The sequence below is a fragment of the Mirounga angustirostris genome, unplaced genomic scaffold (genome assembly GCF_029215605.1).
Source record: "Mirounga angustirostris isolate CCGP_5_RB_7025 unplaced genomic scaffold, mMirAng1.0.hap1 SCAF_1, whole genome shotgun sequence".
NCBI classification, from domain to species: Eukaryota; Metazoa; Chordata; class Mammalia; order Carnivora; family Phocidae; genus Mirounga; species Mirounga angustirostris.
Genome location: NW_026991709.1, coordinates 196,691,234 through 196,704,132, shown reverse-complemented (window position 1 = coordinate 196,704,132; position 12,899 = coordinate 196,691,234). Strand labels below are relative to the sequence as shown.

The 12,899-nt window shown below is 37.2% G+C and overlaps 1 protein-coding gene across 1 annotated transcript in view; it reads left to right on the top strand.

Annotated features, from left to right (window-relative positions):
* DOCK3 (dedicator of cytokinesis 3) overlaps nucleotides 1-12,899 on the top strand; it is a 568,243-nt gene that overhangs the window by 194,962 nt on the left and 360,382 nt on the right. The window contains exon 4 of the mRNA XM_064595595.1: nucleotides 10,161-10,216. Within this exon, the coding sequence (XP_064451665.1) occupies nucleotides 10,161-10,216 (56 nt within the window). The remainder of the gene's footprint in view (nucleotides 1-10,160; nucleotides 10,217-12,899) is intronic.

Sequence of the window (12,899 nt, the reverse complement as noted above, 5' to 3'; positions counted from 1 at the left end):
GTATTTCTGTACCCATGTGGAGCTTGAACCCACAGCCCTGAGATCAAGAGTCGCACACTCTACCGAGGGAGCCAGCCAGGCACCCTGGCAGCTCATTTCTTTGTATTGCTGAATAATATTCCATTATCTGGATGGACTATAGGTTGTTTATTCATTCATCTACTGAGGGACATCTTGGTTGCTTCCAAGTTTTGACATTTACAAATAAAGCAATTATAAAAATATTTGTGTGCAGGTTTTTGTGTGGACATAAGTTTTCAGCTCACTTGGTAATTACCAAGGAGTGCAATTGCTAGGTTGTATGGTAAGAGTATGTTAGTTTTATAAGAAACTGCCAGACTCTCTTCCAATGTGGCTGTACCATTTTGCATTCTCACCAGCAATGGATGAGAGTTCCGTTGCTCCATATTCTCACTAGGATTTATCCTATTCATGTACATTCTAAGCCTTGCCCTTGCGTTTTTCTTCTCTCCTCCCAGGACTTGATGTCAAGAATGTTAGATATTTTGTTGTTGTTGCCATAGTCATATAGGCCCGAGTCTCTCTTCATTTTTTTTCAGTCTATTTTCTCTTTATTGTTTAGTCTCTCAACACTTCTGACATAAAAAATGTGGAGTTTTCCACACCAACAACCGATTCTACAACTGTCTGGATACCCACTGTTAGACCTCCCATGTTAAGGGCTCAGTCCCACAAGACCACCTTCACTTCAGATGCCAATCTCAAGTCCTGGACTTCTTATACTTCTGATCAACCAGTTATAAATTGAGGGTTTCCATGTCCCCTTCTCATGTTTGATAATTTGCTAGAACAGCTCACAGAACTCAGGAAAACAACTTAATTACCATTTTCAGTTTATCATAAAGGATCCAACTTAGGAACGGCCAAATAGAAAAGATGCTTAGGGCAAGGTATATGGACCAGGACATGGAGCCTCTATGCCCCTTTTTGGCATTTCAGCCTCACACAGCAACTTCATGTTCATTACCCTGGAAGCTCTCCAAACCCCATTTGTTTTTATGGGAGTTACATTATGAAGGCATGATTTATTAAATCATTGGCCCTTGGTGATTAACTCATTCTCTAGCCCTTCTCCCCTCCCTGGGGTTGGAGAGTGGAGCTGAAATTTCCAACCCTCTAATCACATGGTTCCCCTGGCATCTCCCATTCTGAAGCTGTCTGGGGGCCCACCAGGGGTCAATTCATTAGCATAAACCCCAGTACAGTTGAAAGTGACTTATCATGAATAATAAAGTTGATGCTTTTCCTATTCTTCTTATCCAGAAATCCCAAGAGTTTTAGAAACTCTTGTGTCAGGGATTTGGGGATGAAGAAATATGTATTATTGTATCACAATATCAGTCAGTGTTTGTCATTTTAAATTTTTCTGATTTATGGCTCACTGCTTCTTTCCTCTGTCCCCTCCATTCTACTGTTAACCCCATCCAGCATCTTCTGTTTCTTTGTTGAAATATTTTGTTTCTTTGCTGAGACTGTCTTCTTTCTCTTGTTTCACACATATTTGTAATTACCCACTGAAACGTTTTTATGATGGCTCCTTTAAAATATGTCAGATAATTCTAACATCTTTATTTTCTTGGTGTTGGCATGCATTGTTTTTTTTTTTCCCATTCAATTTAAGATCTTCCTGGTTCTTGGTATGACAAGACCTGGACCTTTGGGTATTATGTTACGAGATACTACTTTTATTTAAACCTTTTGTTTTATCTGGCTTTTGTGACAGTGCTACTGTAGGGGAAGGACAGGATTTGCCTCATTAGTGCCAAGTGGGGGTTGAGGTCCATGTTTCCCACTCAGCCTCTGTTGACACTGAATGGTGCAGGCTCCTTGTTACTGTTGAATAGGTGTAGGAATTCTAGCTTTCTAGTAGTCTTCCACTGATTATTCACTGGCTGGAAAGCATTGTAGAGCCTTCTGCTGTTCCCCATGTGGCCTCTGATACCACCAGGAGGAGGGTGGTGGCCTTGTTACTGCTGAACAGTGGTGAAAGCCCCCACTCTCTCTTAGGCCTCTTCGGACACCATAGGGGAGTGATGGAGTCATCTCATTAATGCTGGTTAGGGGTAGAAGTTCAGGTAGTCTCCACTGCTACTCAGTGGTGGTGGTTTGTTATTGCCCACTTGGGTAGAAAGTCTTGACTCCCAAGTAGGCCTTTTCAGCCACTATACCAGTGCAAGGTTTGAATGTGTTAGTTATAGTCCAGTGAAGATGAAAGTCCAATCTGTCCAGTTAGCCTTGCTTGTGTGGGTGAGAGTTGGGCCATAGCTTTTTTTCTTTCTTTCTTTTTTGGTCATGTTTGGAAGCAATATATTGGTTATTACTAAGGTGTTTTCTTTGTTGACAGGCTGACTCTTTCCTGGTTCTTAAGCTAGAGAGAACAGTCTTTTTTTGTCTGTGCCTGTTGGTATTTCTTGGTTTCTAGCCTTTTCAGCTTCAAATAGCAGATGTGTATAAGGTAAAAGAAAGTCTAGGGAATTCACCACTGTGTTCTTTCTTGCATCTCAGGGTCCCTAGTTGGTCTGCCTTTTTCTCTCTACCTTTCAGAATTTTCCTATTTTTTAAAAAATATTTATTTCTAGAGTTTTTTTTATATATGATGATATATCTATGCTTTATGTATGATGATGTATGTGTGAAATATATATACATATATTTATGTATATATTACATATATGTCCACAGTTTTTCATTGTACTTAGCAGAAGGAATAGTGAAAAGTATGTCTCATTCATCTTCCTGGAAGCATATGCTAATCCTATGCCTTTTTAACTCTTTGCTATTCTTCCTTTATAGATAATGGGTTGTCATCATTTAGTTTTGATTGCATGCAGTTGTGTGTTTTATTCTATTTTAAGTCCATATTTTCCTGTATTAGGATTCCCCATTGGCATAGGTTATCTTTTATTATGGGCGAATATATAAAATGTGTTACTGGTATACTTGATGTCAGCATCATGGTGCCATAAGATGTCCCTAGTTTTTGTTCTCACTCTCAAAAACAAATATTCTGTATCCATCCACAAACAAAAGTGTTTTGGGGGACCTGTAGCATTCTGCATACAACAAGGGTTCCAGGAGAAGTCTCACTTACCTGTGCATTGGGTAATAGGCAGACAGATCTCAGTCCCAGCTGTGTACCCTGAAGTGACCCTTTTGTCATTTTGGAGCTTCTGAAGACAATCATACTTGGATGAGAGAACCTTTGTGGATGTCTAGGTTTCTATAGGTGAAGACCCAGCAGTTTGTTGGAGCAGAAAGTAAGAGTTTGGATACATTGGAGTGGGTAATAGGAAAAATTTCACTTTACCTGCATCAACTTTACCACAGGGTAGCATAGACAAAGGCCAGAGGAAATCTTTTTACGCCCATAATTTCTCCTGTGAGGGCAAGAGAGAGCATGTGAGTGAGCATCCAGCTTCTCCAGCTCTGCAGATGCCCAGAGAGTCTCATTTCTGTCTTGTCCTCTCCAGAGTACTAAATTGGGAGTTCCATGACTGAGAGGTAGAAAGAGTTTGGCAAAATGGCACATAGGATTTTTTGGTGGCATTAAAGAGACACAGAACCTACTATACAGCAGACTCTATCAAGAAGCCCACCCATTAACTGCTGGGAAAGCCCCACCCATGGATCCCCCCACTGGCCTATCAGCATCCAGTTTTGTGTGCCTCACACTACCCCCTATCCCCCATGCTGTAGCTGGCTCACTGTGCATACCCATTAAGGTGGTGGCAAGAGCAAGCTTTGGAAGACTGTTCATGAATACACATGGAAAGCAGGCAGAATCTGCAGTGCAGAGACCACAAACTTGAGTTATAGTGCCACCTTTGGGAAGACAAAAGAGAGGCTGTCAGCACTAGCCTGGTGCATTGTAGAATCAATAGAAGGCATTCATGCTGAAGAATTCTGCCACAAAAGTGAGCAAGAAGCATGGAGCAGGTTCATGGAAGGTTGAGAAATTTGCAGAATCTCTAAGAGGAACATGGAAGGTATTTCTACCTTGATGGCAATTAGTAAAGACTGGAGGAGGTGACTGCTACTTCAAATGTGAAGACCATAACACAAGACTCCATGAAACATGAAAAACCAAGGAAGCTAATTGAATTTAAATAAAAAAAGAAAAGAAAAAGAAAAACCAGGAAAACATATGACACCAAAGGACCACAATAATCTTCCAGTAACTGAATCCAAAGACATGGAGATCTACAATTTATCTGATAAAGAATTCAAAAAAGCTGTTTTAAGGAAATTTAATGAGCTAAAAAGAAAACACTGAAATACAGTTCAGTGAAATCGGGAAAACAGTACATTAACAATATAAAAAATTTATCACAGTGTTAGGAATAATGAAAAGGACCAAACAGAAATTCTGGAGTTGAAGAATTCAGTGAATGAAATGGGGAAAAAATGCAGTAGAGCACATCAACAATAGGCTTAATCAAGCAGAAGAAAGAATCAGTGAAATTAAAGACAGGAACTTTGAAATTTTACAGTCAGAGGAAACCTGACTGGAAAAGAAGAAAAAAATGAGGAAGAGTGAAGAAAGCCTTCATGATAGGTGGACCAATTTGTGAATCATTGGCGTTCTAAAAGGAGAAGATGGGGAAAAAGGGGCAGGAAGCCTATTTAAAGAAATAATGGCTAAGAACTTTCCAAATCTAGGGAGAAATTTGGACATCCAAGTTCATAGTGTTCATAGGTCACCAGCCAAACTGAACATGAAGAAATCCCTTCAAGACACATTATAATAAAATTGTCAAAGTCACAGACAAGGAAAGATTTTAAAAGCAAGAGAAACAAAGTTTGTAACTTATAAGGTAACCCCCTCCCCCATTAGACTATCAGTGTATTTCTCAGCAAAAATATTACAGGCCATAAAAGAGTAGGATAATATATTCCAAGTGGTGAAAGGAAAAAAAAAAACCTGCCAACCAAGAATACTTTACCTAGCAGAGCTGTTCTTCAGAAATGAAGGAGGGATATAAACTTTCCCAGCTAAATAAAAGCTGAGGGAATTTACCTCTAGACCTGCCTTACAAAATGCTAAAAGGAGTTAGTTCTTCAAGCTGAAATGAAAGGACACTAATTAGGAACATGAAAATATAAAACATGCTGATAAAGGTAATTGTATAGTCAGATTTAGTATACTCTAATACTATAATATGATGGTATATTAACTCTAGTATTAAAAGATGAAAGTATTAAAAATAGCTATAATAATTTTAAAATATAAAATATAAATACGGGTAAATTGTGACATCAAAAACAAAGCAGGGGAGAATAAAAGGGTAGAGTTTTTGTATGTGATCAAAGTTAAGTTGTTATCAGTATAAAATAGACTGTTAGAAGATGTGTTACATAAAACCATGGTAACCACAAAGCAAAAATCTACAGCAGAAATATGGAAGATGAAAGATATCGGAATCAAAGCATACCACTGGAAAATCATCAGTTCACAAAGGAAGGCAGCAAGAGATGAAAGGAACAAGGCAAGTATAAAAGAACTGGAAACAATAAGATAGCATTAGTAAGTCTTTACCTATCAGTCATTACTTTAAATGTAAATGGATTGAATTTTCTAATCAACAGGCCTAATGTGGCTGGATTGATTAAAAAATAAGGCTCAACTATTTTCATGCCACCTATAAGAGACTTACTCCAGCTTTAAGGGTACATGTAGGTTGAAAGTAAAGGGACAGAAAAAAATATTTCATGCAAGTGGAAACCAAAGGAGAGCACAGGTAGCTATACTTACACTGGGTAAAATAGGCTTTAAGACAAAAACTATAACTAGAGATGAAGAAGGTCATTTATATAATGATAAAGGGATCAACCCATCCAGAAGATCTAACAGTCATTCATAAAGGTGCATCAGAAACTGATATATTAATATATAATAGATATATTAAACACAGGTTTGAAGGGAGAATTAGATAATACAAGAGTAGTGGGAGACTTCAGTAGATAGATTATCTGGAGAGAAAATCAACAAAGAAACATTGGACTTGAACTGTACTTTAGACCAAATGAACCTCACAGACATAGACAGAACATTTTTATCTGGAGAGAAAATTAACAAAGAAGCACTGGACTTGAACTGTACTTTAGACCAAATGAACCTCACAGACATAGAACATTTTATCCACCAGCAGCAGGATATACATTCTTCTCAACTGAAGATGGAACATTCTTCAGAATAGATCCTATGACAGGTCACATAGCAAGGCTTAGCAAATTTAAGAAGATTGAAATTATACCATGTAGAAATCAATAATAGGAAGAAAACTGGAAAATTCACAAATATGTGCAAATTAAACAACACAGTTCTGAACAACCAGTGAGTCAAAAAAAATCACAAAGGAAATAAAAAAATACTTTGACACAAATTAAAATGGAAACGGCATATTATGGGATACTGGAAAAGCACTTTTAAGAGGGAATTTTATAGTAATACATGCCTACAATATGAAAAAAGTAAGATGTCAAATAAACAACCTAACTTTACATCTCAAGGAACTAGAAAAAGAAGAAAAAAATGTGCTCAAATTTAGCAGAAGGAAATAACGAAGATCAGAGTGGAAAAAGTGAAATAGAGACCAGAAAACTATAAGAAGATAACGAAACTAAGAACTGTTTTTTTTCCCTAAAGATAAACAAAATTGACAAACCCTTAGCTAGATGAAAGGAAAAAAAGGAAAGACTCAAATAAAATGAGACATGAAATAGGAAACATTAAAAATGATATCACAGAAATAGAAAGGATTATAAGATAATGCTATGAACAATTAATGCCAACAAATTGGATAACCTGGGGGAAATGTATGAATTCCTAGAAATGTATAACCTACCAAGGATAAATCAGGAAGAAATAAAATGTTAATTATCCAAATAGTGAGTAAGGAGATGGCATGAGCAACCAAAATCTTCTAACAAAGAAAAGTCCAGGACCTGATGACTTCACTGGTGAATTCTACCAAACTTTAAAAAGTCAGTACCACAGCAACTTCTTTCAAGATACATCTCCAAAAGCTAGTGAAACAAAATGAACTTTTGGGACTTCATCAAGATAAAAAGCTTCTGCACAGCAAAGGAAACAGTCAACAAAACAAAGAGGCAACCCACAGAATGGGAGAAGATATTTGCAAATGACACTACAGATAAAGGGCTGGTATCCAAGATGTATAAAGAACTTCTCAAACTCAACACCCAAAAAACCAAATAATCAAGTCAAAAAATGGGCAGAAGATATGAAAAGACACTTCTCTGAAGAAGACATACAAATGGCTAACAGGACACATGAAAAAATGTTCATCATCATTAGCCATCAGGGAAATTCAAATCAAAACCACATTGAGATACCACCTTACACCAGTTAAAATGGCATAAATTGACAAGGCAAGAAACAACAAATGTTGGAGAGGTTGTGGAGAAAGGGGAACCCTCTTACACTGTTGGTGGAAATGCAAGTTTGTACAGCCACTTTGGAAAACAGTGTGGAGGTGCCTCAAAAAATTAAAAAGAGAGCTACCCTATTACCCAGCAATTGCACTACTGGGTATTTACCCCAAGGACACAGATGTAGTGAAAAGAAGGGCCATATGCACCCCAATGTTCATAGCAGCAATGTCCACAATAGCCAAACTGTGGAAAGAGCCGACATGCCCTTCAACAGATGAATGGATAAAGAAGATGTGGTCCATATATACAATGGAATATTACTCAGCCATCAGAAAGGATGAATACCCAGCTTTTACATCAACATGGATGGGACTGGAGGATATTATGCTAAGTGAAATAAGTCAAGCAGAGAAAGTCAATTATCATATGGTTTCACTTATTTGTGGAACATAAGGAATAGCATGGAGGACATTAGGAGAAGGAAGGGAAAAGTGAAGGGGGGGAAATTGGAGAGATGAACCATGAGAGACTATGGACTCTGAGAAACAAACTGAGGGTTTTAGAGGGGAGGGGGATCAGGGGAAGGGTTAGGTCGGTGATGGGTATTAAGGAGGGCACGTACTGCATGGAGCACTGGGTGTTATACGAAAACAATGAATCGTGGATCACCACATCAAAAACTAATGATGTATTATTGTATGGTGACTAACATAACATAAAATAAAATTTAAAAAAAAGTCAATACCAGTTCTCAAACTCTTCCAGAAAATTGAAGAGGAGGGAACACTTCCAGACTCATTTAATGAGGCCAGTAATACCCTGATACCCAAGCCAGATAAGGACACTAAAGGAAAAGAAAACCAAAGGCAATATCCCTGATGAATACAGATGTAAAAATTCTCAACAAAATATTAGCAACCCAAATTTAGCAGCACTTTTAAAGGATCATATGCCATGATCAAGGGATGAAAGGATGGTTCAACATTATCAAACTAATAAATTTAATACACCTCATTGCAAAAATCATATAATCATTTCAGTAGATGCAGAAAAAGCATTTGGCAAAATGCAACATCCTTTCATGAATAAAACTTAGCAAATAGGGTTTAGAAGTAACATACCTCAACATAATAAAGGCCATGATATGACAAGCCCACTGCTAACATCATACTCAATGGTAAATGGCTGAAAGCTTTTTCTCTAAGATGAGCAGCAAGACAAGGGTGCTCACTCTCACCACTTCTATTAAACAGAATACTGGAAGTCCTAGCCAGAACAAGCAGGTAAGAAAAGGAAACAAAAGGTATCCAAATAAGAAAGGAAGAAGTAATATTGTATGTGCTTGGAGATGGTATGATATATGTAGAAAATCCTAAAGACTCCACCAAAAAACTGTTAAAACTAATGAAAAATTCAGTAAAGTTGCAGGATACAAAATTAACACGAAGAATTTAGTTGTGTTTCTGTTCACTAACAGTGAAATATCTGAAAAAAGAAAGGCAACAGTCTATTCATATTCAAAATAGCATTGAAAACAAGCAGAAACTTAGGAATCAACTTAAGCAAGGAGGTAAAAAGATCTGTACACTGAAAACTATAAAATGCATTACTGTAATCCAGCTGCTGATGGTCTTGTCTGGTATAGATTTATTATTAGCAGTGTGGAGGCCAGAGAGTATAAAAAAATTTAGGCCATTTGTGCTTTATTTGAAGGGAGTCTCAAAACATCAGGAAAAGGAATGAAGCACTGATTGGAAAACTTAATTGTTTTTAAAAACAATTCATTTTTTATCCCTTAGGAATCGAAATCAAATTATGGCAAATATCAAAATGGAAACTCTAATGAAAGAGTAAAAGAAGAAATGTTTATAGAAACTTCCAAATTGATTCATTCTTGTGAATATAAATGTGAGCCAGAGTCTGAGAATTGTTTCTCCAGCTCAGAGCTGGATAACATAGGTGATATTAGCTGGTTAGGTGATATTGTTGGTTTTATAGATACATGCCAAGCTCTCTACATAAGTCTATATCCTGAGAGTGATTAGATGGAATATTTCCAATCTGTAACTTAAAAAATCTTTTTTTTTTTTTTTAAGATTTTTATTTATTTGCGAGAGAGAATGAGAGACAGAGAGCATGAGAGGGAGGAGGGTCAGAGGGAGAAGCAGACTCCCTGCCGAGCAGGGAGCCCAATGCGGGACTCGATCCCGGGACTCCAGGATCATGACCTGAGCCGAAGGCAGTCGCTTAACCAACTGAGCCACCCAGGCGCCCCACTTAAAAAATCTTTTTGATAGTTGCTTAAGATCACAGTTTTCCCCTGAGGATAGACTCTGAGTGCAAATAACAATGAAATTCCTATCTAATGTATATAGTTTGTGCAACTTTGCATTCTTAATATGCAAAGTGGTTGCTACATTAAGATATCAACTGTATTGGTTTTTTTTAAGATTTTATTTATTTGAGAGAGAGAGAGAGAGCATAAGCAGGGGAGTGGCAGGCAGAGGGTGAGGGAGAAACAGGCTTCCTGCTCAGCAGGGAGCCAGATGTGGGGCTCTGTCCAGGACCGGGGGTCATGACCTGAGCCGAAGGCAGACACTTAACCGACTGAGCCACCCAGGTGCCCCTATCTACTGTATTGTTGATAGAGTATTTCCATCCTGAAATCTGGCTTCTATTTTAGTATATATTAGATGTTAATCACAAATTTCCTTTTCTAATGGGAAATCTTTTCTCTTTTACAGGGGATCTTTCCTGCAAATTACATTCACTTGAAAAAGGCAATTGTCAGTAATAGGGGGTGAGTAGTTGGTCTTACTAAATTTATTTATAGTTTTTATAGGTTACAGAGGAAGGCTTTTTTCTTTTTGGCTTGTACTATAAAATATGCTATTAATATGTTTTCCTGCCAAAAATAAATTTGCTTTATCAATTTATCATATATATAATTCTGAGGATACAACTATTTCTTAAAATACTGACAACTTTAATCTGTTTTCTTGTATACTGGAAAGGTAACATGGTTTGAATTTTATAAAAACAATTATGCATGCAGCATGTTTTTTACAATTATTTACATTTTGAGAACAGTTTCTGATAGGATAACAAGTGCAATCTCTGATAGAAAAGAGACAAGATGTAAATATATCAAAATGTTAACATTTGTTATTTTTGCATATTCAGATTATGAGTGATTTTTAGAAATTCTTTACTGTCATGCCCTAATTTTAAAAGTAATAAATATATATTATTATAAAATTGTGATTTTATTTTTCAAAATTTATCATTTTAAAATATAAAATTTAAGATACTATATGATAGATTTGGGTACTAGAAATAACGTTTTTGAGCAGAGGTTGAGAAAGCATCAGAGTTTCGTTAGGGTTGAGTCAGGAAAAGAGAAACTTATGAGTCACTTTATAAGCTAGAATTTAATGTAGGGAATTGTTTACACATATTTGGAAAAATGAAAGAAAAAAAGAGGATATACCAATATAACCCAAAATAATAACTGCAGAAAGAAGTCTATACTCTAATGGCTGGGGAAACAAAAGATAATGGGTTGGGGATATCAGAACTCAGGAACTTGGAAGCTGGATCTTGAGACACTGGAGATCAAATTCTGAGGAGACGACATCACATGGCTGCTGCTGGTATGTATGAAGAAGGACAGTGAGGCTGTTTCTGGGAATGCCAAAAGCAACTGGAGGCTGGAACCAATTTTTCTCTGGTGGAACGGTTTACAGGAACAGTAGGAAACACTTTTTATTTCCTTTTCCCCAGTATTTTCTAGTGCCCCCCACCAGACAAAGGAACTTGTGAGGCAAAGTTGGCAAATCCCGGCCTCAGAGTTGGTGCTTAGAAGGGTGGATTTAGAAATGAGAGGTATTAGTAAATGACTGGTATGCCTTCTAAGATAAAATTTGTTACTGAGGCATAGTAAGATTATAACTAAGAAGATTCTGATATGAATGCATGACCAGCATATTTTTTATTGTTTCCCTTCTTCTTTTATAAAATACCAGACACAAGGATATAGAGACAGGAAACTTGAAAATCCTTTTAGTGAACCTTTGCAACATATAATCTACTACCTCAAATTTATAGGTAAGGACTGCCAAAAGCATCAAGATTGGATAGAAGTTGTGTGGAAAAAGGAAAAGGGAGTGTCTAGACCAGGATCAGGAGGCATATATTTCTGAAAGTACTAATAAAATACATTTTCTGAATGTGAATGGCTCACCTCTAAACACAAAAATAATACCCCTAATTTATAACACTTAGTTTAATAATGGGACTGATGAGAACTGAAATGTGGCAGAAACTACATGGAGGTGAGATGAGAAAAGGAGATAGAATATTTAGGGATCAAGAAATAGGCCTCAGAAAATGCCAGCAAAATCATATATTTCGGATAACAAGGGACTCATCTTAAATCCAGGAGCAATGTTCCCATTCATAATAGTTGTAAAGTAAATTGGGGACCACTTTGCTAGCAGAAAAATCCATACCTAGATTCAGTTTGTTTCAGGAAGGCGAAGGAGATACGGCTTAAAGAATTACACAGAGCAGCCATATTTATTGGAAACACTCTTTCTCCAAGGAAGCAGAGAAACAGTCTTTTGGATGTACATCTTAGAAAGCCACAGAGAATCAATTTAGTGTACAAACCTCCAGCAGTTTGATGGTCCAGAATAATATTTCTAAAATCTTAAGAAAGTATTAAAAAAAACTGTTTTCAAGTGTTGAAGAGTAGTCATTGTAGGAGGGTCTTTTTTCCCCAAATTTTTACTTAAATTCCAGTTAGTTATGGTACAGTGTAATATTAGTTTCAGGTGCACAATTGAGTGACTCAACACTTCCATACAACACCCAGTGCTCACCGCAAGGTGCACTCCTTAATCCCCATCATCTATTTCACCCACCTTCCCACCCCCACCCTACCCCTGGCAATCAGTTTGTTCTCTATAGTTAAGAATCTGTTTCTTGGTTTGCCTCTCTCTCTCTCTCTCTCTCTCTCTCTCTCTCTGTCTGTCTGTCTTCAAATGTAGGGAGGATCTTGAGGAACTTTGATTTTTGAAGGAAGTGGGGGAATGCATATGGGAACTTTGGCTTTTTTTTCCACAGAGAATTTTTCAGTTTGCTGTGATGTGGTGCAGCAAGCAGATCCCAAACAGAAAGTGGTAGTCTTTCAGGGATGAGGAAACAGACATTGGAGTTTGGAACTCTCGGGGAGACTAATAAGAAGTAAGAGATTAAAACCCAGAGAGTAGAGAACCTCAGAAAATGGACCTTAATCTGCTTACAAATTTCCCCTAAGTAATTGAATGAGTTCTAGCTTCTTTTGGGCTGTGTAAGACTCAAGGAATCTTAGTAGAAGAGTACAACTAGCAAACCGAGTAGACTTTACCAGCCACTTAATATTGGTGAGAAAAATATTAGAGTTCAAGGACTGACAAGCTATAGGGGCCTTGGTAAAATAT